General features: G+C 43.7%; 1 protein-coding gene across 2 annotated transcripts in view; it reads left to right on the top strand.

Moving 5' to 3' along the window:
- The first annotated feature begins 1119 nt into the window (after nucleotides 1-1119).
- LOC115113520 (protein BEAN1-like) overlaps nucleotides 1120-27754 on the top strand; it is a 60462-nt gene continuing 33827 nt past the window's right edge. The window contains exons 1-2 of one of the 2 annotated variants that reach the window (XM_029641283.2): nucleotides 1120-1610; nucleotides 4130-4258. In XM_029641283.2, coding sequence (XP_029497143.1) covers nucleotides 1583-1610; nucleotides 4130-4258 — 157 coding nt within the window. In that variant the 5' untranslated portion in view covers nucleotides 1120-1582. Of the gene's footprint in view, nucleotides 1611-4129; nucleotides 4259-27754 lie in introns of those variants that run through there. The other variant, XM_029641284.2, reaches the window with a different exon arrangement.

The following is a 27754-nucleotide window of genomic DNA, read 5'->3' as shown; positions in this document are numbered from 1 at the left end:
CAGATATTCAAAACAATTCTAAATAATCTACCTGCAGTAGAGCATGCTGGGAAAAAAATATAATTTGTTATCATATCTAAAATATATCTATTTATATATGTGACTTTCGTTTACTTTTGAGTCAATACCACATTTTCATTGACTGAGTTCCGCTTACCATAAATATTTGGTTAAAAATGCCTTTGGATTTACAGTGCATTCGTTTACAAACAAATCCAAATGCTATCAAGTTTATGGTTATGGATACATTGTCCTTATGATGTACACCGAATTACAATTTCCTTCAGCAAACAGACATAATGGGAAGAATGTATCATAATATAGGCCACCAGCAAGCCTTTTGGGCAATGCATTATATCACCAGTAGGGGTGGCCAACACACTTAGCATGGAATATTTGTAATACCCCACATCAACTTCATGAATTGTAATTCATTCAAAAATGGAACACATTCCTAATATTTTTTTGTCTTGTCCATTCACCCTCTGAATGGCACACATACACGATCCATGTCTCAGTTGTCTCAAAAATCCTTCTTTAATCTGTCTCCTCCCTTTCATCTACACTGATTGAAGTGGATTTAATAAGTGACATCAATAAGGGATCATATCATTCACTTGGGTTCACTTTGTCAGTCTATGTCATGGAAAGAGCAGGTGCTCTTGATGTTTTGTATACTCAGTGTATGCCTAGTGTCTTTTCGCAAGTTATTACTTAACGTTATAGTCAATGAAAATTCTTGAATTGGAATTTCCCAATTCGATTCAACTGAAATGGTGTTTGACTCCAATCTCCTCTTATTCAGTATCCTCCTATGTAGTAATACATGAATAAACAGTGAATAAAGTGGATAACAGTAGAAATGTGTGGATGTCAGAAGACAGTTTACATCATAATTAGCCTTCGTCTGCTTGCGAAAACGGGTAGATTTTTTATTTTTTACAAATACTGTAAACTTAACATTAAAACAGACCATTTTGGTGCTCTTACATCCTGGGACGTTCATATTGTATTTCCCCGTTTGTCTGCGATATGGTAACCATCCATCTGCCCTTATGTCATTTGTAAACAAACTACAGTGTTGGCACATGACTGCCGCTGGCCGCTTGTCATCTAAATTAAATATGGCATTATAATACTGTGTGTTGGATAACTGAGCGCTGCAAACGACCTACCACGTTCGCAGCCATGGCGGGACATAGAAGATGCTTCTTGCTGCAGTGTTTGATTTTGACGGCTTTTGAAGGCATTTGGTTTACATGCTCGATGGTTACACCAGGGATATTAGAAAAACTGTAGTATTATCTAGTATCTACTGTGCTAACCGAAGTTTAATGAGTGATATACTTGCTATTTTGGCCAGGTGGGCCATGTCTCGGGTCGACAGCGCGCGTGTTTGAGTTGGAATTTGGACCAGTGAAGGTGTTCTGGTGGTTTGCGCACCAGATATAACGTGGCACCGTAAGATATCGTAACTCCTTTTAACCACGATGTTTTCTTCGATTTAAACGAGTAATATTTCTGCTGGCATTTGGGTAGGTAGGCTATCCGAAATCGAAGGACATGAAAACACCTGATTCACATGGGGATATTTTTATACCGGTTGGTGGGTACGTACTATATCACTCTTTCCTCTTGTCCGATAAACTGTTGAATTTTGGGTTATAGACCTGTGATCTGCGTAGACTATTCCAGGTTGAGCAGTCGAGCTTTTTTTTTAGTTATGTTGTGGGTACACCTTTAAAGATGTTTTCACCATTGAGATCATGGCATCCATGCACCATGCTTGGGCTTTCATAGAATGTTTCAAAAAAAAAATGTGAAGTCATTAATATTTTCTCATTATTACGTTATGAGTTTGGTTTTTGTCCAAGGAAGGCCATGAATTGATGACTGACCCAAAATAGGCCAAATTGGGCTGTCACATAGGGCTAGCCCAAGATTGATGAGTATAGTGTATACAGGCACCAAGTGCTATGCACCTACCCCTGAGGAGTATGTAGAATGTAGCTAGAAAGCATTGCATTTATCTTACAAACATCCCCAGAATCTATATGGCATAGTACACAGAGACAGAGCTCTGTGTGGAACTATACTTGTCCCATTTAAAGGGACTAGATGCATTTGAAATGTCCATTTTACTGTACTGCGAGACAGCCAGTTTAGAGGCCCATCTGGTTTCATATAAAATCCAAGTATCTATCCTAGTGCTCTATTAGTAGCTGTAGAGGAAGATGCCAACCCACTGACTATGTTACATAATGTTCATGAGAAGTTATTACAATTCCATTGATTGTCCTCATTCCCATCCTCCTTTTTGGGCTCTTCTTCTACATATTGATCTGGGTATCCAGAAACTGTCCGATCCCGGGTTGGTAACACCAAGTAATCAACTTAATATCTGCCTTTTGATAAATACAAAAAAAGACGGAGCTCACAGAGCAAAATGAATGAATAAAGAACTATCGATTTTTCTGGTGGGGGGGGGGGGATATAAAGTCTTATCTTGATCTTCACATTTTAGCTTGTCAATAATACGGTCACATCACCATGCAACTTGTGCTTTGATGTTGTGAGACAACTGGCGTGCCTGCCTGAATATCTGATCTGTAGTCAGCTGTAGTTTTGCCTCAGACGGTAATGGTCATGGCAGCCTGTTGACCAAAGCCAATATGCAGATGTTATTACTGTCTGGCTCAGTCCCACAGTCTGCCTTGGACCTGAAATACCAAGCCAAGCCAGGTCTAATCTCTGCATTAGCCTCGTTGGGCCTGGGCAGAAATGCCAAAGAGGGCATGATGTGATGTCAGAGTCAGCCAAGAGGGAATAACATCTCAGTCGCCGTAAAACAAAGTTGACACGACTACAAAATTAGATGAATGCTTCCTCTCTCTCTCTCTCTGTTTCACTCCTGCCCTGTACCTCTTCAGCTCTAGCACTGCACGTTCCCCTTGTCTCTGGCACCTCAAACGCAATTGAAGTTGCCAGGAACTACTCCAAAGCCTGTGAGTTTTCTCTGTGTTTTTACATGATGTTCCAATGCTCAGTACTGTACTTAACCCTGGCTTCTTATACAAGGGAATGCACGGGTTATGTCATACATGGATGTGGGTATATGAATGTATGGTGTGTCTAATGTATAATACAGGAGTTGTGGTCCGTGAACTAGAACTTAAGAGATTTTAGCAGCTGCCTGGAAGACGCAACGTTATGTAAGAGCACTATGCACCTTTGGTTAGCATGACATTAGATACTCTGCTTTAAAACAGGACTTGAAACCTAATTCACAATGACAGGGGCTTTGTGATGGCAGGCAGTGCAGTCGTCCCTCATGCCGTGTGCACCGAGTAAACGTCTTCGTATGTGACTCACCTCATTTGAATATGAAAACACACGTGCACACAGCGCTCAAAGTAGTGACCCACGTATAATACAGTGCTCGATTAATTTACATATGGATTTTTTTTTTCGAAACTAGAAAATGAAATCATTTCCACCGAGTTACAAATCCAGTCTCCGGACGCCTCAACGGGATACTTCGGGATTTTGGCAATGAGGCAATTTATCTACTTACCCAGAGTCAGATGAACTTGTGGAGACCATTTTTTATGCCTCTGTCTCTAGAATGAAGAAAGTTAGAGGTCGTTTCGTGAGGCAGTGCTAACTGGCATTAGCGCAATGACTGTAAGTCTGTGGGTATCTGCTAGATGCCCATAGACTTCCAGTCATTGCAGTAATTCTAGTTAGCGATTGCGCTAACTGCACGCAGAGCAATAGAAATTGTATCCACGAGTTCATCTGACTCTGGGGAAGTAGATAGATTCATTACCAAAATCCCAAAGTATCCCTTTAATATTGTATGTAGAGGGGTCCTGGGATTGATCGGAACACTCAGACCCTGTGGTCATGTACCGGAAAGACTAATGAACACAGGGCAGCGTGGGTGGCCCCTTGGCTGCACACCACACACAAATCTTCACAAGTACACACATGCATGTGCCTCAGGCTTTATAAACAACAGGGAGCCTGTCACTCACATCACTCTCCTTCTCTCTCTCTCTCTCTCTCTCTCTGTCTCTGTCTCCTTCTCCCCCCCCTCAATCTCCCTCCCTTCTGCCTGCCCTTGCAGATGAGGACATCGCCCTTCTGTGCAGAAGAGAGAAGCTCAAGTTCGGCACCTGCCTCATTAACTGGCTGAAATGTTACTATAAGAAGGACTGTGGAAGGGAGTACATGTTGATGAAACTAATCTGCTCAGGTAAGGGACACATCCTTGCATGTTTACTGCACATTTTTATGTTAATTGTCTTAATTGTTCTTGTCATGGTGTATACTAGACTGATTAACCACACAATATTTAAGCAATACGGCATGAGGGGGTGTGGTATATGGCCAGTATACCACGGCTAAGGGCTGGATCCAGGCACTCCGCATCGCGTCATGCCGAAGAACAGCCCTAGCCGTTGTATATTGGCCATGTACCACAAACCCCTGAGGTGCCTTATTGCTATTATAAACTGGTTACCAGCATAATTAGAACAGTAAAAATACATGTTTTGTCATACCTGTGGCCAATAAGTATTCAGGGCTCGAACCACCCAGTTTGTAATATATGTACAATGACAAAGAACATGTAACTCTTCTTTTTAACAAATGTCTGGGATGTGATTGAGAACATCTCTTTCTGTCTTTAATTGATTAAATAGTGTAGTTGTAAGCTTCCTCTGGCACTCTTCAGCTCATCAATTTACCTGACAGGAATGCAGACCCCAGAGCCAATCCGCAGAGAACTGAACCACTTAAATAACGACCTAAGGTGTCTTAAATCTATGGTGACTTTCCAAAGTGGTAGCCGTTAGTGCTAGTCGTGTTGATTGACATAACTTCATTATATCACTGTGCGTACAGCGTTATGGGAATAGACATGCCAGGCTGTCAAAATGACACCAAAAAATGTTCCTGCTTAAAAATAAACGGGTGAATAAATTGATATTCCAAACGCGGGTTGTCATCCATCCTCAAAATGTGATGTTCCAGTCCTAATACATGGCTTGGAGGCACAAACTGTCGGTGGAAAAAAACAGTTACCTCCCTGCCTGGTTGATTTTTAATCAGGGTCTTTTTTTTCTTCTTCGTTGACACAAACATGGTTTGTACGTCAGTAGTGACCACGTGTTGCCTTATTGTGTTAAAAATGTGCCTCAGGGAAAGACTGTGCCATTTTGCCTTTTATATAACACCTCCATCTCTGATATATGATCTATTGGCTGCTAGGTAGCCTCGGTCCTTTATAAGTACCTTCCCAGTGAACAGCTTGTCCCCTCGGCCACTAATGCAGCCTGACCTTTCACTAAACTGTTTGCAGAGAGAGAAAATTGTGCCCACAAACGGCCGCAGTCAGTCAGTGAAACCTCGGTGCGTCATGTGGTCCCTGGCACTCTTTAGAAGAGCTCTAACGAGCCACAGAGGGCTCCTCTACCAGCCACAATATCTATCTCCTGACTGACTGTTGGGGAGGGCTGGGATCAGGGAGGACATTTGTACCCGTTAAAGCTGGCTCTTGTGGGATTTTATGGCATCCGTATTCTACATACATAACCATTGAAATCTGAATAAAGTCATGTCAAGATGAGAGGAAATGTTTAAACTCTTTTCAAAGTATTTAGCATGTTTAGACTGCACACAGACTGTTGTGTTGGTATCAATAAACTAAGCTGTAATGGGAGTTTTCCCAGTGATGAAGGGTGGCTAAACCTATACACTCTTGCTGGCTGCTCTGCCAATCATAGCTCCTCTCAAAGTAAAACTCACCAATACCAGCCCTCCCTCTAATCTATAATTCACAGCTCATCCCTCTCTCACCTGAAATGTCACCAGCCCCCTAGGCTGTGGAATGACTTTCGGTGGATGGACTCCCCCCTCTCGGCCAAGCTGTAAAAAAAAAATGAATAAGAGTAAAATAAATAGATAAAGAGAATGGAAAGGTAGGATCTTTTTAGGTTCCTCTATGGACATGCCACTATGCCCAGCACAGTCCTTTATGTTGACACTGTAGCTGAAGACATTATTTTATGTTTTGTTGGGGGGGGGGGGGGGGAGATCACCCCTCAACATGTGGCTGGCCAAGTGTGTTGCTACTATTTCAGTACCTCAGTATTAGGCGTAGAAGCTCACTTTCCACAAACAGATCACTGAGAATGTCTTCGAGAAATGAATTTGCCATGTTAAAAATGTCTTTGTAATCTGAATGCCATGATAGCAGATATTATCTAAGCGATCTTTATTTCTTAATGCCTTTCCTTTTGAGGACCTGTAATATAATACAGATGTTAATATTACAATTTGATATACTTTTGCATTTAAATACATTCAATGGATGAATCCTCTCTTCTTGATAAAATATATGTGCATTAATGTAATAATGTATTCCTTCAGATATTACCTGCTTCATACTGTATGCCCAAGTGTACTATTTGCACTGTTTGCAGTGAATAGATAACCGCCAGCGTCCTGAATCTCTTGTTAACCTTCCATTAGTCACAGTGCAGATATCTGCTTCAGCTCTCAAATGGAGGCACTGGCTCTGTGCTCCCATGTCAAATCAAATAGTAGAGTGGTTTTCATGGATACAGCACTATCCTCTTCACTTTGGTCTTGTTTATTCTTTGTCATAGTAATTCACTTCCAAGAAATATCGTCACCCCATACTAGTGTGGCAGCGACACTGTATTACGTTGGTGTTTGGTTTCACCGTTCTGATTGAGAACGGGGCTTCAGTGAAGGACAGCTCGCTGAAGGATAAAGGCTACAGATGGGACATTGGGGCTCTATCCTTGAGAAGGACACTTAGCCCAAATTGTTTGTCTAAATATCCAGCTGTAGAAGTGGATGATATGTAAATCTATCCACCTCCCGGTGGATCAGGGCATCTGCTGAGTGGGTAAATAAATAATGTAAAGAGCAGCAAGTGGCTGACTAATGCTGCCACTTTGTCATCATGCCCCTCTCCTGATTTGACCTTCTCCTCACCGCTGCCAACGCAGACCTAGGGACTGTGACGGTGGCTCTGGATCCCCTGGAGTGGTCCTGCTGTGGCCCTACTTACGCCCTGTTGGCTGTCTGTCAGAGTAGGGGCATACAGGAACAGACAGGCTGTACTCCCTAGACAGGATGCACTCCCCAGACCACATCCATCACCACTGTGTAATGTACCGTTCCTCAACATCCACAACAACCGGCGCTCCTCTACACCAGGAAAACACCAGATCTTGTCATCTGTGTTATCCGGTCTGTGTGTGCTGTCATTTGTTTGTGTGTGAATACCTGTTTGCAACTTGCACAATTTTGGAGATGTGGCGAACTGGGATGATGATTCTACGGGCGAGGGAAGGTTTTAACACAATCAGTTTGAGTTTGTTTGGAAATCCAATGCACGTAAATGTCAACGTACAACACCCAAACGTCAATGTGCAATCACACCAATCATATCATACCTACACTGTAATTACATTGGGTTTGCCCACAGTATGTAACGCTGTGTAAATATACATTTTAGCAACACCTATTATGAAGCCTTTTCACAGACAAAAGTTGAGGCATGTCGTCTTTCCAAAACCTATTTCGGTGACTTAATATTTTATAGGGAGATGGCCACTTCAGTTGTTCTCTCCTTAAACATCTGAACGTCAGAAAGAATTCAATGATGTACAGTACTCTGAGTATACAAAATATTAAGAACACCTGCTCTTTCCATGACATAGACTGACCAGGTGAATCCAAGTGGAAGCTATGATCCCTTATTGATGTCACTTGTTAAATCCACTTCAATCAGTGTAGATGAAGGGGAGGAGACGGGTTAAAGAAGGATTTTTAAGTATTAACACAGTTGAGACATGGATTGTGGTGTGCCATTCAGAGGGTGAATTGGAAAAACAAAAAAATGTAAGTGCCCTTGAACGGGTTATGGTAGTAGGAGCCAGGTGCACCGGTTTGTGTCAAGAACTGCAATGCTGCTGGGTTTTTCTTATTTATTTATATAGCAAACATCAAAGCTGCAGGCTATTATATTTTTAAATTTGACCCCTTTTTCTCCCCAATTTCGTGGTATCCAATTGTTGTAGTAGCTACTATCTTGTCTCATCGCTACAACTCCCGTACGGGCTCGGGAGAGACGAAGGTTGAAAGTCATGCGTCCTCCGATACACAACCCAACCATGCCGCACTGCTTCTTAACACAGTGCGCATCCAACCCGGAAGGCAGCCGCACCAATGCGCCGGAGGAAACACCGTGCACCTGGCCACCTTGGCTAGCGCACACTGCACCCAGCCCGCCACAGGAGTCGCTGGTGCGCGATGAGACAAGACACCCCTACCGACCAAGCCCTCCCTAACCCGGGTGACGCTAGGCCAATTGTGCGTCGCCCCACGGACTTCCCGGTCGCGGCCGGTTACGACAGAGCCTGGGCGCGAACCCAGGGACTCTGATGGCACAGCTGGCGCTGCAGTACAGCGCCCTTAACCACTGCGCCACCCGGGAGGCCGCTGCTGGGTTTTTCATGCTCAACAGTTTCACATTTGTATCAAGAATGAGGGGTTCCTAATATTTGGTATACTCAGTGTATTTCCTTTTTGTCTTTTCATCAATGAGACAATCCTATTGCACCCTTTTGCATCTTAATGTGTATGATTGTTTACTCCCAGCAAATCATGTCATCAGAAAAAAGCACCTGTCAGTAAAAAATGGGACTGGAATTTAAACGATCTGTTCCAGTTCAGCGCACATGATCTACGAGTACAATGGTACCCATGATCCTTTGCTTATCAATCAGAAATTGGCGCATTTGCACATTTTTGTTGCATTTTCACTTGGTCCAGGTATGACCATCTAAATGCATATTAGGATATGTGAGATTTTAGAATATGGAGGCTGGGGATAAAATGCCAAGATGGTTCCGCTTCAGTTCCCTTGTCACAGTAGAAAAAAAAAACTATTAAAAGCGTTGCAGGTGGCCAGATAGTGGTGGCAGATGTCAGGTGAATTCTCCCTGTGCCTTTTGGAAGAAAAGCTTTGCAATTAGCGGCCAAGCTTTCTTAATAGCGTCTAATAATTGCAATGGCAAACTGCTACGGGGTGGAGTGATTGAGACAAGAGGAGAATGGAGACAATTGGTCCTTCACGAGTGCCTCCATTCACATGAATTGCTTTAGACATATTCCTTTAGTCTATCACTTTGTCTATGCCTTAGTCTATTGATCCCTCTGTTCGCCATTTACAGCAAATGGATCCATTAACTTAGCTTTACAACTCCAATCCAATATGTAAGACGTTTCGGTCGAAGCATGATGAGACATGATGAGGATGAATGTGTCTGTGAACACGATGCCTGGAAAATGGCTCCAGAACACTGTCGGCAGAAGGAACCATCAGGAAGGGTTATTGTGTTCTGGTCTTAACACCCCAAGCATCCGTTTCTCCACACGTTGCAAAAGCAATAGGATTTCTCAAAGCGGGAAATGTGCTTACACATGCCATACCTAGTTCACAGCTGTGGATACAATACGCAAAGGTCAGTAGTGCCCTGTGGCAAACATGCTTCTCCCTATACCCAGCTGTACCCTAGGGCCCAGCTTATAAGTTACCCTTTGTATTGTGTCACCCTGTGTGATTTAAGTTCCCCAGGGTCTCAGATGAAGGCCTGTAGTGTACAGTATGTTAGGTATGGACATCCGTCTCCCCCCAGTTGAGAAGTCAGCACATATACAGTAGGAGGGAGCAGGGGTTATTACATCAACTCGAAGCAGGGGTTATTGGAGACGCTTTAACCAGATTAAGAGGCTGCACTGTGGCCTCATCCCGTGGTCTCAGTGTGCCAGCCGTGACAGTGAGAGTGGGATCAAAAGCAGACAAATCCCGCTGAAATGGGCCCTGCTATTGGCCCTCCTCACCCACTAAACCTCAGAGGTCTAGGATAATGCCGGGCCGGGCCTCGTCACCTGGCTGTCTGTTTGTTTGGGAGGTGCAGCAGCCATGGCCCGCACATGCAGGTTTATCCCCGGTACTCCCCTAATCTGGGTCAAATGACATGGGGAGAGCTCTCCTTTAAATGGCCGCCCCTCCTCCCAAAGTGTCTAATTATCTTAGAGGGATAAAGTGCAGTGAAGTCATGAGCTGCTTGCTGTCCTTGGCGGTGTTTTAGGACGGTGGGTAAAAGCTGACTCTACACACAGACTTCAATAACAGTGCATTTAAATGATGCTGTAGTCCTAATCAAGAAGCCATGCTGAATCTAATGGACTGATGCAATGTTGAGTGTCGTATGACCTTGAGCACTGGCATTTCACTCTGTGAAAGCCTTTCAATGGGGCTTTGTGTACCTTGAGTAATCAACTGTTCTTCAGAGCTCACTTGAATCACATGGATAATCATGATAAGCAAAAGCCTGTCCCCCGCCTCGCCCGCTCTGTCTCTAGCATGGCATCACAGTCAACCTGGTCCCCTGAGGAACTCTGTAGAAGTGTAGCTGGCTGGCCGCCACGGGCGATCCAAACTGGTTTGATCCAGAATGAGTGTAGCTCAATTATTCACTCACTCCCTTTCGGGGTTCGGTTGTCTTAATTTGTCTTTCCACGGATCCCCCTCAGAAGGATCTCCGTATGAAGTTTCCCCACCAGCTGGAGCCTCTGGCAGAGCCTGGATAAGGACAGGATGCCTGTGCTCTCAGACACCTCAAAGTCTAGGCCAATTATGGCGTAGCGGACATCACTTTTGACAGACTTATGCACTTTTCACCATTTCATATCTTCCTGACAGTTTCCACAACAGCTTTGAGTGAAGCAGCTTCCTTTGCCTGAATCCACAGAGGCTGAATGATCCACAATATGAATGGAAATAAAGTCAGAGGCTAACCAAACTCAAGAGCACAGTGCATTTTCTTCTTCTTCTTCAATATCTCCTTGTTCTTGTAAAGCCAGGCCACGCTGTAGGGAGGCACAGCCAGTCAATGATTTGATCTCGTAATCTTCTATTGAATTAACAGAATCAAAAGGTATCAACTTTCATTCTGCAAGTTCTTCCCTGGTTGATGGGTTTTGGTGAGCCAGTACCTGCCACTGTTAGATAACCCACTTATAATGATAACAATTTGTTCTGAATTGAAGTCTTCCATTTTATGATATGACCTAGCTCTTCCGCTACTTTGAGTTAGAATCATTTCCCGTAGCTGGTGTTTCATGCTGCCTGTCCTGTGCTGTTACTGTGGCAAGAGGGACAGACAGTCCCAGTCAGGTTTGGCCCTAGATTAGTACAGGAAATGACACATTCATACCTAACCCCATTAATCCTCTTTAGACTGATGGTGTCTGGACTTCTGGGATAGGAGCACTGTCACACTTCCACCTCAACGGGAGATAAACTAATCACATTTCATTTTCTTGTTTTCACCATGGCAGCCTCAAGGGAATGGTCAGACGCTTTATTTTCCACACCGTTAGAATCTAGATTGGTGAATCATTGGCAGATCTACAGGGCTCTACTGTTTCCATTGCTCAGTGCTCAAAAAAAGTATTGTCTGTAAAGGGGGATTTTCCCCTTTTCAAACACCACTCTTCTGAAAAGTGTCCGGTCCAGCAGAAATGGGGTAGGGATTTTGAGTCATTTCAAACTGCTGCCAGGCAGATGAGCAAAAATATCTATTTTAGGATTCATCATGTATTTAATGTGAAATATGCAAAACCTAATTCCTCTGACTCTAATTCTGTTGCAGTGATGATGAATGATGGGATTGGGTTAATGGATCTAGAATAGTGAATCTATGGTGATGCCGCGACATCACACACATACGCACGCATGCACGCACAAAATACACAACAACAGCAACAACAAACCTCCTGGTAAATGAGTACGGTTGGATGTGGAAGAACACTGGTATAATAATGATTATCTGTGCCATCCCTTCTGTGGTGTATTAATAGGTGAGCCAGAATGCACAGAGACTTAAGCCTCTGTGATCCAGTTTGACCCAGATATTCATTCCCCCTCCACGACTCTGTGACCCACATCCAATCATATCCAACTTCCCTTCATGTATAATATTGTGGCTGTGTTATGCTGTGAAGGAGGCCGTGATAGTAACACTGTCTGCTAAAAGGCATTGTGCCCAGATACAGTATTAGGTGGCATCTCTGAGACAGATACAGTTCATTTATTGCAACATACAGATGTTACTGTTTTGTATCACTTGTAATCTCAATGAACTGTCTCAATAGAATAAGCTAAATAGTTTGTGTGTCTTTGCAAAATAGGGGCCACTGCTATCTATCTCATTCATGAATATCAGTTGGGATCACAGGAGGCTGCTGAGGGGAGGACGCTTCATAATAATGGCTGGAATGAAGTGAATGTAATGTTATCAAACACATGGAAACCATGTGTTTAATGTGTTCAATACCATTCATTACATTACATTTACATTTAAGTCATTTAGCAGACGCTCTTATCCAGAGCGACTTACAAATTAGTGCGTTCACCTTAAGACATCCAGTGGAACAGCCACTTTACAATAGTGCATCTAAATCTTTTAAGGGGGTGAGAAGGATTACTTTATCCTATCCTAGGTATTCCTGAAAGAGGTGGGGTTTCAGGTGTCTCCGGAAGGTGGTGATTGACTCCGCTGTCCTGGCGTCGTGAGGGAGTTTGTTCCACCATTGGGGGGCCAGAGCAGCGAACAGTTTTGACTGGGCTGCGCGGGAACTGTACTTCCTCAGTGGTAGGGAGGCGAGCAGGCCAGAGGTGGATGAACGCAGTGCCCTTGTTTGGGTGTAGGGCCTGATCAGAGCCTGGAGGTACTGAGGTGCCGTTCCCCTCACAGCTCCGTAGGCAAGCACCATGGTCTTGTAGCGGATGCGAGCTTCAACTGGAAGCCAGTGGAGAGAGCGGAGGAGCGGGGTAACGTGAGAGAACTTGGGAAGGTTGAACACCAGACGGGCTGCGGCGTTCTGGATGAGTTGTAGGGGTTTAATGGCACAGGCAGGGAGCCCAGCCAACAGCGAGTTGCAGTAATCCAGACGGGAGATGACAAGTGCCTGGATTAGGACCTGCGCTGCTTCCTGTGTGAGGCAGGGTCGTACTCTGCGGATGTTGTAGAGCATGAACCTACAAGAACGGGCCACCGCCATTCCATTGATTCCTTTCCAGCCATCCCTTCCAGCCATTCCTTTCCACCCATCCTACTCAATTAAGGTGCCACCGGGCTCCCGTGGTTGGGATATCGTAGTGATTGAAGGTGTGACAGGGCCGTTGTGGAAGATACTTGATGTCTACTGGGTTTTTTGCTGTTCTGTGGACTGCTTGCCCTCTTTTTACACCAGCCTCTGGGTTTTAGAATCAGATCTTTGATGATTTGTCTTACAGCCAGATGAACAGCCAAGACCATACAGTAGGCAGGAAATGGGTCACACCATGTATTGTGTAAAACATAAAGCACACTGTGGTTGGCTGTCTTTGTCACATTGAATCAAGGAGCTGACGATAAGAGAGCTGGGTACACGTGGGTTTGTTCCTCTTTCTTCATAGCTCTGTTTTTGTCTACTGTTCATTTGTCTGTGGGTCCTATTTGGTTGAATTTGTGTGTGAGCAAGAGAAATATTAGAAATAGAGAGAGAGAGAGAGAACATATGAGGGAGAAAGAGAGAGAGAGAGATGGGGAGGGAGAGAGATGAGGAAGAGAGTGTGAAGGAGGGGGATAGTGTGAGGGAGAAAGAGAGAGAGAGAGCGTGGGAGAGTGTGTGTTCTTAGTATTGGTCCCTGTGGAGCTGTTGCTCTGTGCAGTCACAGTGTGCCCTGGCCTGGTCAGCAGCTGTCGTGTCATCCAGACTCCAGCCTGATTCTGATGGCTGTGCTGCAGGATGACCTTGAGCCGCTGAATCAGTCTCATGCAAAATTGATTTGGGAGGGTTGCTGTGGAGATGGCTGCATGGATGACAGACTGCCCAGAAAACAGCAGTCCCATCCCAAGTCACAGTCAGGGAGCAACAGTGGCATCTCAGCCCTGTAGGCTCCTTTCAACACTGAATGTGAAAGGAGGGAACATCACTGCGACGATCAGATCCATTATAACCCATCCATCAACCAGCCAGCCAACAGAGTCTGTCTACCACAGGGTGTGAGAATGACTTCTTACCACCCACTAGTAACATGCAGGCAACGGGTGAAATTATAAGATATTATCACACACAGAAGCTGTTATATTGGCCTGGCATGGCTTGGCTAGTATGTGTGGTATGTTCTTACTATAGTACGTATAAACAGGTGTAGTACAGATATAGTATCTTAATTTGATCACTCTGTTGTGGCTGAGTATTTTCCTTCAAATTCAAAAAAATATATTCACAGAAAACCAGCAGTTCTCTTTCTTTCTCACTCACTCAAACGCAACATACAGAATAAATGCCCTACTGCTGTAGGTCCTACTACTGCGACATTCAAATGTACTAAAATGTATCTGTAATTCAACCGTATGCATCAACAACCATAGTTTTATATATTCTGAACAAAAGTATAAACGCAACCATATCAAATATTTTACTGAGTTACTGCTCATATGTGGAAATCAGTCAATTGAATACATGTATATTCATTAGGACCTAATCTATGGATTTCACATGGCTGGGAATACAGATATGCATCTGTTGGTCACAGATGCCTTAAAAATAAGTTAAGGTCGTGGATCAGAAAACCATTCAGTATCTGGTGTAACCAGATTCTTGTCCCATTCCTCTTCAATAGATCTGTGAAGGTATCTGGAACACGCTCTCGTACACGTTGATCCAGAGCATCCCAAACATGCTCAATGGGTGACATGTCTGGTGAGTATGCAGGCCATGGAAGAACTCGGACATTTTCAGCTTCCAGGAATTGTGTACAGATCCTTGTGACATGAGGCTGTGCATTATCATGCTGAAACATGAGGGGATGGCGGCGGATGAATGGCACGACAATGGGCCTCAGGATCTCGTCAAGGTGTCTCTGTGCATTCAAATTGCCATTGATAAAATGTAATTGTATTCGCTGTCCATAACTTACGCCTTCCCATACCATAACCCCACCGCCACCATAGGGCACTCTGTTCACAACGTTGACATAAGCAAACTGCTCTCCCAAATTACACCGTACACGTGGTCTGCGGTTGCGAGGCCGTTTGGACGTACTGTCAAATTCTCTAAAATGACGTCGGAGGCGGCTTATTGTAGAGAAATTAACATTATATTCTCTGACAACATCTCTGGTGGACATTATTGCAGTCAGCATGCCAATTGTATGCTCCCTCAAAACTTCAGACATCTGTGGCATTATGTTGTGTGACAAAACTGCACATTTTAGAGTGGCCTTTTATTGACCCAGCACAAGGTGCACCTGTGTATTGATCATGCTGTTTTATCAGGTTCTTGATATGCTACACCTGTCAGATGGATGGTAGAGACAACAATACATCACGCAAAGCAGCCACAACTGTCAGTAAGAGTGTTCATGATTGAGCCTTTGAATGAAGAGATAAGAGATAAACTGTCCAGTTTGAGTGTTTTTGCAGTTGCCAGCTGCAGCGAACTGAAAAGAGTAGCGACGCAGGGATGTGTGTGCTTTGGGGACCTTTAACAGAATGTGACTGGCAGAACGGGTGTTGTATGTGGAGGCTCAGATAGGGGGGAGTGAGGCCTAAGAGGGTTTTTATAAATAAGCATCAACCAGTGGGTCTTGCAACGGGTATACAGAGATGACCAGTTTACAGAGGAGTATAGTGAGTGCAGGGATGTGTCCTATAAGGAGCACTGGTGGCAAATCTGTTGGCCAAATGGTAAAGAAAATCTAGCCGCTCGAGAGCACCCTTACCTGCCGATCTATAAATTATGTCTCCGTAATCTAGCATGGGTAGGATGGTCATCTGAATCAGGGTTAGTTTGGCAGCTGGGGTGAAGGAGGGGCGATTACAATAGAGGGAACCAAGTCTAGATTTAACTTTAGCCTGCAGCTTTGATGTTTGCTGAGAGAAGGACAGTGTACCGTCTTGCCATACTCCCAAGTACTTGTATGAGGTGACTACCTGAAGCTCTAAACCCTCAGAGGTAGTAATCACATCGGTGGGGAGAGGGGCATTCTTCTTACCAAACCACATTATCTTTGTTTTGGAGGTGTTCAGAACAAGGTTAAGGGCAGAGACACTAACACGTTGGACACTAAGAAAACTTTGTTGTAGAGCATTTAACACAAAATCCAGGGAGGGCCCAGCTGAGTATAAGACTGTATCATCTGCATATAAATGGATGAGAGAGTTTCCTACTGCCTGAGCTATGTTGTTGATGCAAATTGAGAAGAGCACAGTGTGGAGGGTGTTATATGTCCAAGAGTTTGGGAAGATGTATGTGATTCCACCTAGTAGAAAGAGGGATCCTATCAGACACACCCCAAACTGCTGTGTCAGCTCAGTTATCAGCAAACATCTCCAGTGTGAGCCTCAGCTCTAACAGGCTCCTGAATTCCTGCTTTCATGTGTCAAAGCCTGCAGTGCCTTGCTCATAAATTACCCATGAGCCCCTGTGTGAGTATCATACCCACCTCCTGGCTGCCTGGTCTGGCAGTAGGTGAGTGGTAGAGGAACGAGAGGCTTCGTGTCAGGCCTGGGATCCGGACATCCTCCCTCACTCCACTGGTGATTTGACATGACTGCTTAATGACTACCTCAGCCAAGAGCCCGGAATCAGACCTGACGTTTGCTCAATACAACCGGAAGCCGCTCTGCTTAGCGCCTGCCGACTGAACTGATCTGCTGCAGATAACGTGCCAACAGACCAGAGAGACAGAGGCAGTACCACACGTACAGCACTTCCTTTGTCATCAACGGAACCACATCCTGAAGACAAAACACTTTGTGGGGAGAAGCATCCATGATGCCGCTTTCGACTGTAACACCAGAGTTACACTAGTCATACACCCTTATGTTGTAGCGATGGGGGGGAATTGAATTGGTACAGTTACATGTTTGGAGATGGTCTTATCGTGTCGTTTTGACAATATTGCAATATTATTTTTGTGCTAGTTGGCTGCACCAAAACTCTAGTATTTGTCCTTCATAGCACGTTCTTCGTCTTCTTTTCAAGTAGGGAGCCAATTTGTTGTCAACACTCCATGACTGATCAAAACTTGTTTTCCCAAGTCTCTCCCTCGTCCATCTGCAGCAGACCTATGGTGAGCAATATGTTTGGAACATCGAATCGCAATCGAATCATAGTGTCAAATCGCAATATATATCGTATCGTCACTTAAGTATCGTGATAATATCGTATTGTCGAGGTCCCTGGCAATACCAGCCCTATTATGTTATACTAGGGATAATGTGTTTCCATAGCTAGAGCTGACGGTAGGACTTTTGAAGAGCAGAATCAACAACCTCTGCATCATCAAAACAGTTGCTTTGTGAGAAGATGTTAAAGTTCACAGTTCCTCCATTGTTAAGTAAATGCCAGCAGAAAAGTACCAGGGGCCTGGCTTTGGCCCCAAGTGAGAGCAGGTCTGCCAGATCCATGGCCCAGTGAGACACGGAAATACACCATGAGTGAACTGCTATGTCTTTGGTCTAGTTTGTACTTTTCAAAAAAGGGCATGGAATGTTACCAGTACACCTGTATTGTGTTTCCAATTATCCCTGGTGCCACTTAGCAACACTTCAAGGTGTACCAGTGGCACTCCCTTTACTATTGTTCGTTTTGCAAGTAGACTACATGGTGGCTTGTTGAAGCGCGAGCTACTCACTGCAACGTGTGTGCTTTGTAGTGTGGCTATGATCGATTTCTGCTCAACGAAGCAGGCTCTACCTTACGTTAGAAGAATGGATTGCGGGGGGAAAAGCATTTCTAAAAGTCCACGGTGCTTTTCCACACAGTGCTGTCCATCCCCCAGACTCGTCGTACAGGGCCATTTCCTTCCCATTGTCTGTCTTCGTTAGACTTCCCCTCACCCCCCTCGTGGTATTGAAGAGACACATTTGTGCTGAGAGGAGAAAAGCTTCTCTCACTCTTCTTAATTGCCTCTCTTTTCTTCTCCTCCTCTTCTCATATGTTGCAGTCTTTTGGTAAGCGCTGTGGACATTTTACATGTTTTCTTGTTAACAGAAGAGGGAAAATGTGGATGTGTCCCTGCCCGTCGCTTCTGTTATCCCCTTACTGAAGGTTGCAAAGGGAAGGTATATTACTGCAAACTTTCAAAGTTTACCAGTAAACTTCCAGAATTGTGGTATCTTTCAAGGATTTTGTGTAATCTATCGCACGACTTCAGTGACCCTTTTGGGTACTTCCGATTTGTACAGGTGTCTGTAAGGATCTCTGGCCCTCTGTGTGGCCTTATCACATGTGACATTTATGAAACATTATCCTAAATATAAACCGTCAAGTTAGTGAATACCATTGGTGTTTAATATGAGGTTTTCAGCATGAAAATGCTTTGGTAAACTACCACAATCTTTGCAAACCTACCCGTGCCACACGGGGCACACTCGGGGAAATAAGCAAAGAGTTGTGTCACCTATTAATGCAAGTGACAAATCTGTGGGAATGGGAGTCCCATGGTGGATTCTGTGTTGCTTGTAGGAGGTGTGAAGGATTGCATAACGTAAGACATGGAACTGCCATCTAGTGGTAGTCAGTGTTCTGGCCTGGGATATCAGCCTGTCTTCCAGTCCCAGAGTTGATTATGTCCTGCTCAGGGGAAACCTTCATCTTTGTTATTATTGAAGTCTATGGATGGCTGATTTATAATAAGGACATCTAATATGGAATCCAAGTAAATCAAGAACACTCATAGTCCTTTTCATTCGTAAAACCAATACATAATGTTAGAGGATGGATGTAGAGCTAGATCTTTTCTTCTTTTTAATATTGTAATATTTCAGAATTGAAATAAATGAATATAGATATCATTGAGGTCAGGTCAGAAATCATCCATCTGCAAAATATCTCTGCTCTTCTCTGGCATACAACAGGTTAATCTTCTAGGGGCATGCAAGGTGACATTTGTTTTCCTCATCACCTTGAGAGAATGCCCACGATGTCAGGGAGGCCTGTTATCATTGGATGCAGGGAGAGGAGTCCTTATAGGGCTATCCACATAACCGTGTACCTCTCATACTGGGTAATACACAATGTAAACACAACAGCCTTCATCTTCTCCTCACCTGCACAATGTACTCAGTAATGGATGTCCCTTATACATATTCATAGCGCAGTCATCCTCAGTACACTTACCATAACACATCCAGACATTCTCTTTGCGTCAGGCTGATGTCTCAATGTTGTGCTCCCTCTAGCTTATATAGAGTCCCATAGACTTTTTAAAGCAGACCCTGTCATCATCTATCAGTATCATAATAGTCACCTTAGATCCAGCAAGGTTTCACAAGCGTGCGGCCAATTGACGCACTGGATGGGGCCTTGGTATGTACCGTACATGTCAGGACAACATGGACATAAGAGTGATTATCTTGTATTGAGGTGATACGGGAGCTGTGTGTACTGAATAACTTCCGCTGTTATTACAGTACTGTATGTTTGTCATGTCCCACTCAATCAGCTCAGTGTCGACGTATTGAACACGAGGAACTGCAGTGGACTTCTCCTCACAAGGTTGTACATTCCAATGTGATATGTGATAAATATGTTTAAAAAGGGCTACTCGGTAAAGTGTGAATTGGCTTGTGAAGAATTTACAACAAAAAAATTGGCAAAACACTTCCTCACAGCGACGTGCCATGTGTTAAACATTATCAGCACCTGCTTGGGTTGGTACTGAAGATGTGTTAATTAGCTATCGTTCGTCTTCTGTGTTAAGACATTATTAAAAATCCCACTGAATTTACACGGACGCTGAGGTTATTATATCTTAAATCTGTCATTTGAGAAAAAAATGAACTTCATAAGATTTTCAGAGACTTGTTTGTTTGTGTTATCCGATCTCTCCTCTGAGAGAGATAGAGATGCTGGTTGTGTGTCATTTAATATTGTTCGGTTCGTATCCCACTGTTTTATATTACGCTCCTAGCAGCGATGCTGTTCAACTCCTCTTTTTTCTAGCATCTCCTGAGAGTAAAGCCTCTTGAGTTCCTCTGTCTAACCGGAATAATATGCCAGGAAAGATGCCCTCGCTCGGTTTTCTTCTCCCACTCTCTCTCCAGCTGGGGCCTGCTAACCCCATAGGGCGCACAAACATCACACATACACAATTTATAACAATCACCCCTCCCGCTCTCTCTCGCTCCCTGTGCCACCCCCCCCCTCTCCTCACACACACACACACACGCACTCTCTCTGTCACTCTCTGTCTGTTCCTCTCTCTCTCTCTCTCACACACACACACAATCACACTCCCGCACCACCGTTCATATTTCCGGAGTTATATCATATTGAGGTTGATACCACGTTACAGTGGACAGTTCCACTGTTTGAGAACACCAAAGTCATCTGAGAAATATATAGTGTGTGGGCGTACCACTTGGCTTCGTCTGGATTGCAAAGCACTCGAGGAGGAACGGAAAGATATTGTGAATTTAAATCACAGGGAGCTTTATCGATGGTTCTGTTTAATGTTCAACGGGGAAAGACAGGCCAGGGGGTGGCAGGATAGGAGTGGAGTCTTACGGGAGCGAACATAAAGACAGTGAGAAATGCTTTCTAATCTTATGAATCTTGACCAGGGAGTACACAACTGTCATATAAACACAAAAGGGCATGAAGGGGACAGACTACCACCGTTAGCAGTATTATCTGAGCACGAGGAGAGAACATTTGGACTAAATGTGGGCTATAATTATTGTAATCTGTGGTGCAAAACGGGGATGAGTCCTGTGTGAGAAAGGGAGGGTGGATGAGAAAGAGAATGGAAAGGGAAATGGCGTGTTCAACACCAATGCAAAGTCAAAGAAATAAAGATGAAACGGTAGTGATCGAGAAAGTCCTAAAAATGTGTTATCTATGTCTCAATTTGACATAGATATGCCAAATTGAGTTTAAGAGAGTGAGGGAGCGAGGGTACATTGATTATATACAGCACGCATTCCTGGTGTTCTGGACTGGTGTGACCCTCTGCATCGAGCGGGCAGACTGTGCGCTCTCTGTGAGGTCCTGTGTCACGGGCCCAAGGGCAGGTTTGGAGAAGGTCAGCACGATTTACTGCGGCATGGAGAAGCAGCAATCAAACACAATCAAAGTGCTCCATAGACCCAGGCCCTGACGATATGCCATTCACTCAGCTAAACAGCAGACGCGCACGTACACGTACACACTTGCTCACTTTCTTTCTTTCTTCCTTTCTTGCTCTCGCTCACTCACTCTCGCTCACTCACTCTCACTCTCATACACACAAACCCAGCTTCACCTAAGGCATTCTCTGGAGAATCCTCCACAGTACATCCTGTATCATGCACATGGGCAATATGACGTCCCAGACACGTGTCTCCCAATGTGAAGCACAGCCAGCTGGATGACCCAAGGCATCCATGGTGCATTGGCTACAGCACTGGGCCCTGGAGACCTGGCCATGTGGCGCTCTGCTGCTGCTGGTGCTCTCAGAGATGTCTTTACAGGCACAGCACTACAAAATGCATCACTTCCTGGATAGTAGGACTGAGCCCATACTGCTGAATTCAGCACATACTGTATCAGGACTACTAATCCCTAGTACCAATTGGTAGGTGCATAGTGTCGACTAGGATTTTAGCAGGTGTATTAATTAAACAACAAAATATAATCCGACACTTAACTATTTGGCACAGACATGGCCCTCTCCAGTATGTGAGATTGTGAGTGCAACAGTGGAAATGTGCTCTAATGATGTTTCTAAAAGGCCTCTTAATGACAGAGCAAAGGCTAATTAGCATCTCTGTTTTGGGCAGTGAAGAATCACGCTCAATTAAGAATGATGCTAAGCATGCCCAGATGCTTGATACACAACAAGAGTTGTCATCTTTTCAGAGTGAGGCTTCGACTTGACGATTTCAGAAATATCAGGCTGTATATACAGTTGAAGTTGGAAGTTTACCTACAGTTAGGTTGGAGTCATTAAAACTCATTTTTCAACCACTCCACAAATTTCTTGTTAACAAACTATTGTTTTGGCAAGTCGTTTAGGACATCTACTTTGTGCATGAGGTATTCATACACTTTGACTTTTTCCACATTTTATTGTGTTACAGCCGGAATTTAAAACTGATTCAATTTAGATTTTGTGTCACTACACACAATACCCCATAATGTCCTAGTGGAATGTTTTTCAAAATTCTTAAAGATGAATTGAAAATGTAATGCTGAAATGTCTTGTCAATAAGTATTCAACCCATTTCTTATGGCAAGCCAAAAGAAGTTCAGGAGTAAAAAAATTGCTTAACAAGTCACATAATAAGTTGCATGGTGTTTAACATGATTCTTTAATGACTACCTCGTCTCTGTACCCTACACACATACAACTATCTGGAAGATCCTTCAGTCGAGCACTGAATTTCAAACAGATTCAACCACAAAGACCAGAGGTTTTCTAATGCCTCGCAAAGAACGGCACCTATTGGTAGATGGGTAAGAATGTAAAAAGCAGACATTGAATATCCCTTTGAGGATGTTGAAGTTTTTATTCATTCCACTTTGGATGGTATATCGATACATCCTGTCACTTCAAAGATACTTCCTAACTCAGTTGCCAGAGAGGAAGGAAACCGCTCAGGGATTTCACCATGAGGCTAATTGGTGTCTTTAAAACCGTTAGAGGCTAGTGGCTGTGGTAGGGAGATCAACAACATTGTGACATAATCATTGTGAAATTATAAGTGAAATAATCTGTTTGTAAACAATTGTTGGAAAAATTGCTTGTGTCATGAACAAAGTAGATGTCCTAACCGACTTGCCAAAACAATAGTTTGTTAACAAGATATTTGTGGAGTTGTTGAAAAACGAGTTTTAATGACTCCAACCTAAGTGTATGTAAACTTTCATCTTCAACTGTATAGTTTTGGCAAGTCGGTTAGGAGATCTACCTTGTGCATGACACAAGTATTTTTTCCAACAATTATTTACAGACAGATTATTTGACTTATAATTCACTGTATCACAATTCCAGTGGGTCAGACGTTTACATACACTAAGTTGACTGTGCCCTTAAACAGCTTGGAAAATCCCGAAATGTATGTAATGGCTTTAAAAGCATCTGATGGGCTAATTAACATCATTTGAGTCAATTGGAGGTGTACCTGTGGACCTATTTCAAGGCATACCTTCAAACTCAGGGCCTCTTTGCTTGGCATCATGGTAAAATCAAAAGAAATAAGCTAAGACCCCAGAAAAAAAATTGTAGACCTCCACAAGTCTGGTTCATCCTTGGGAGCAATTTCCAAACGCCCGAAGGTACCACGTTTATCTGTACAAACAATAGTACGCAAGTATAAACACCATGAGATCATACAGCCGTCACACCGCTCAGGAAGGAGACACGTTCTGTCTCCTAGAGATGAACGTACTTTGGTGTGAAAAGTGCAAATCAATCCCAGAGCAGCAAAGTTCCTTGTGAAGATGCTGGAGGAAACAGGTACAAACGTATCTATATCCACAGTAAAACGAGTCCTATATCGACATAATCTGAAAGCCCGCTTAGCAAGGAAGAAGCCACTGCTCCAAAACTGCCATAAAACAGCCAGACTACGGTGTGCAACTGCACATGGGGACAAAGATCATACTTTTTTGAGAAATGTCCTCTGGTCGGATGAAACAAAAAAATAACTGTTTGGCCATAATGACCATCGTTATGTTTGGAGGAAAAAGGGGGAGGCTTGCAAGCCGAAGAACACCATCCCAACCGTGAAGCACGGGGGTGGCAGCATCATATTGTGGGGGTGCTTTGCTACAGGAGGGACTGGTGCACTTCACAAAATACATGGCATCATGAGGCAGGAAAATTATGTGGATATATTGAAGCAACACCTCAAGACATCAGTCAGGAAGTTAAAGCTTGTTGCAAATGGGTCTTCCAAATGGACATTGACCCCAAGCATACTTCCAAAGTTCTGGAAAAATGGCTTAAGGACAACAAGGTCAAGGTATTGGATTGGCCATTTAAAAAAAAAAAAATTATTTCACCTTTATTTAACCAGGTAGGCTAGATGAGAACAAGTTCTCATTTGCAACTGCGACCTGGCCAAGATAAAGCATAGCAGTGTGAACAGACAACACAGAGTTACACATGGAGTAAACAATTAACAAGTCAATAACACAGTAGAAGAGGAGTCTATATACAATGTGTGCAAAAGGCATGAGGTAGGCGAATAATTACAATATTGCAGATTAACACTGGAGTGATAAATGATCAGATGATCATGTACAGGTAGAGATATTGGTGTGCAAAAGAGCAGAAAAGTAAATAAATAAAAACTGTGGGGATGAGGTAGGTGAAAATGGGTGGGCTATTTACCAATAGACTATGTACAGCTGCAGCGATCGGTTAGCTGCTCAGATAGCTGATGTTTGAAGTTGGTGAGGGAGATAAAAGTCTCCAACTTCAGCGATTTTTGCAATTCGTTCCAGTCACAGGCAGCAGAGTACTGGAACGAAAGGCGGCCGAATGAGGTGTTGGCTTTAGGGATGATCAGTGAGATACACCTGCTGGAGCGCGTGCTACGGATGGGTGTTGCCATCGTGACCAGTGAACTGAGATAAGGCGGAGCTTTACCTAGCATGGCCTTGTAGATGACCTGGAGTCAGTGGGTCTGGCGACGAATATGTAGCGAGGGCCAGCCGACTAGAGCATACAAGTCGCAGTGGTGGGTAGTATAAGGTGCTTTAGTGACAAAACGGATGGCACTGTGATAAACTACATCCAGTTTGCTGAGTAGAGTGTTGGAAGCAATTTTGTAGATGACATCGCCGAAGTCGAGGATCGGTAGGATAGTCAGTTTTACTAGGGTAAGCTTGGCAGCGTGAGTGAAGGAGGCTTTGTTGCGGAATAGAAAGCCGACTCTTGTTTTGATTTTCGATTGGAGATGTTTGATATGAGTCTGGAAGGAGAGTTTGCAGTCTAGCCAGACACCTAGGTACTTATAGGTGTCCACATATTCAAGGTCGGAGCCATCCAGGGTGGTGATGCTAGTCGGGCATGCGGGTGCAGGCAGCGATCGGTTGAAAAGCATGCATTTGGTTTTACTAGCGTTTAAGAGCAGTTGGAGGCCACGGAAGGAGTGTTGTATGGCATTGAAGCTCGTTTGGAGGTTAGATAGCACAGTGTCCAAGGATGTGCCGGAAGTATACAGAATGGTGTCGTCTGCGTAGAGGTGGATCAGGGAATCGCCCACAGCAAGAGCAACATCATTGATATATACAGAGAAAAGAGTCGGCCCGAGAATTTAACCCTGTGGCACCCCCATAGAGACTGCCAGAGGACCGGACAGCATGCCCTCCGATTTGACACACTGAACTGTCTGCAAAGTAATTGGTGAACCAGGCAAGGCAGTCATCCGAAAAACCGAGGATACTGAGTCTGCCGATAAGAATATGGTGATTGACAGAGTCGAAAGCCTTGGCAAGGTCGATGAAGACGGCTGCACAGTACTGTCTTTTATCGATGGCGGTTATGATATCGTTTAGTACCTTGAGTGTGGCTGAGGTGCACCCGTGACCGGCTCGGAAACCAGATTGCATAGCGGAGAAGGTACGGTGGGATTCGAGATGGTCAGTGACCTGTTTGTTGACTTGGCTTTCGAAGACCTTAGATAGGCAGGGCAGGATGGATATAGGTCTGTAACAGGTCACAAAGCCCTGACCTCAATCCTATAGGAAATTTGTGGGCAGAACTGAAAAGGTGTGTGCGAGCAAGGAGGCTTACAAACCTGACTCAGTTACACCAGCTCTGTCAGGAGGAATGTGCCGAAATTCATCCATCTTATTGTGGAAAGCTTGTGGAAGGCTACCCGAAATGTTTGACCAAAGTTAAACCATTTAAAGGCAATGCTATCAAATACTAATTGAGTGTATGTAAACTTCTGACCCACTGGGAATGTGATGAAAGAGATAAAAGCTGAAATAAGTCATTCATCCTACTATTATTCTGACATTTCACATTCTTAAAATGAAGTAACTGACCTATGTAAACAGGTAATTTTTACTAGGATTAAATGTCAGGAATTGTGAACAACTGAGTTTAAATGTATTTTGCTAAGGTATGTAAACCTCCAACTTCAACTGTATCTCTCACTCGCTCTCTTTTTTCTCACTCACCCTCTCTCTCTCTCTCAATCAGATATCATATCAAATGATACAGTTATTATTCAAGGGTGTGCTGTTTCAATTCATCACTGATCTAGTGATTGATTTTGATGTCTTTACTCTCTGCTCATTTATTTTCCCCCGCTGCCTTCTTTTAGATGAAATCAATCTTTATAAAGCACCAGCTCAGGGGACAGAGTCCCGCAAAAGCATTGTGTAAGCAGTCCTGTGAATCATATACAACCATAATGAGTTGCCCTGCAGAATAATCCCATTAACCTACACTGTGATATATGGCCCTTTATTGCCTTCAGACCTCTCTCTGCATTAACACTGACCTCGGACTTGTTCCAGATCAGTATTAATGGAAGACTGGACTTTGTTTTGACACACCACATACACACCACATTGTAAGGGTTTTCTGTATGTGAGGGAGAGTCAGACCAAAATGCGGCGTGGCTATTGCGATCCATGTTTAATGAAACAAAGTAAACACGAATCAAATACAAAAACAATAAACGTACCACGAAAACCGAAACAGCCTAATACTGGTGCAAAGTAACACAGAGACAGTAACAAGGACAATCACCCACAAAACCCAACACCAAACAGGCTACCTAAATATGGTTCCCAATCAGAGACAATGACGAACACCTGCCTCTGATTGAGAACCATATCAGGCCAAACATAGAACTAGACAAACTAGACATGTAACATAGAATGCCCACTCAGCTCACACCCTGACCAACCAAAACATAGAAACATACTAAGCAAACTATGGTCAGGGTGTGACACACATACATTGTATATGTATTACCAGTAAGCATAGCTTGTTCACTCCCAAAGTAACGAGAGGTGCAGCAAGTAGTCCCTTGTTTTGACGCAATCGTGGCAGTGATGTCAACGTGCCCGCTAGCCAATCAGGATGCCCAGCAAACCAAAAATTGGTTCTGGGAGGGTTCCCAGAACATTCAATAGGTTTCCCCAAAAGTTATAACACAAAAACTGTGCAAATGTGTTGATGATTATACAATGTCTGTATAAAACATTCACCCGATGTTGGCAGAACATTCCCAGAACAAATGTTATTACATTACCTGGAAACCTAATAAGAACCTCAAGGTAATGTTCTGTAGTGGCTGTTACAGGTGTTAGAACTTTCCAAGGATATTTCATTTTAAATATAAAAACATTGATATCAAACATTATTTGAATGTTTTTGGGATGTTATCATCCTAATGTTAGATAAAAACCCAAACTAGAAGGTATTGGGAATATGTCTTGGGAATGTTCCGTATTTGCTGGTTGGGCACTGCAGGGATGCAGGCAGCTACAGTACAGTGCCTTCAGAAAGTATTCAGACCCCTTAACGTTTTCCACATTTTGTTACGTCACAGCCTTATTTTAAAATGGATTAAATAAATAACACTCTACACATAATGACAACGGAAAAACAGGTTTAGACATTTTTGAAAATGTA

The sequence above is a fragment of the Oncorhynchus nerka genome, linkage group LG28 (assembly GCF_034236695.1).
Source record: "Oncorhynchus nerka isolate Pitt River linkage group LG28, Oner_Uvic_2.0, whole genome shotgun sequence".
Lineage (NCBI taxonomy): Eukaryota > Metazoa > Chordata > Actinopteri > Salmoniformes > Salmonidae > Oncorhynchus > Oncorhynchus nerka.
Note: the sequence above shows the minus strand (reverse complement) of the source record. Positions and strands in the feature narration are given on the sequence as shown.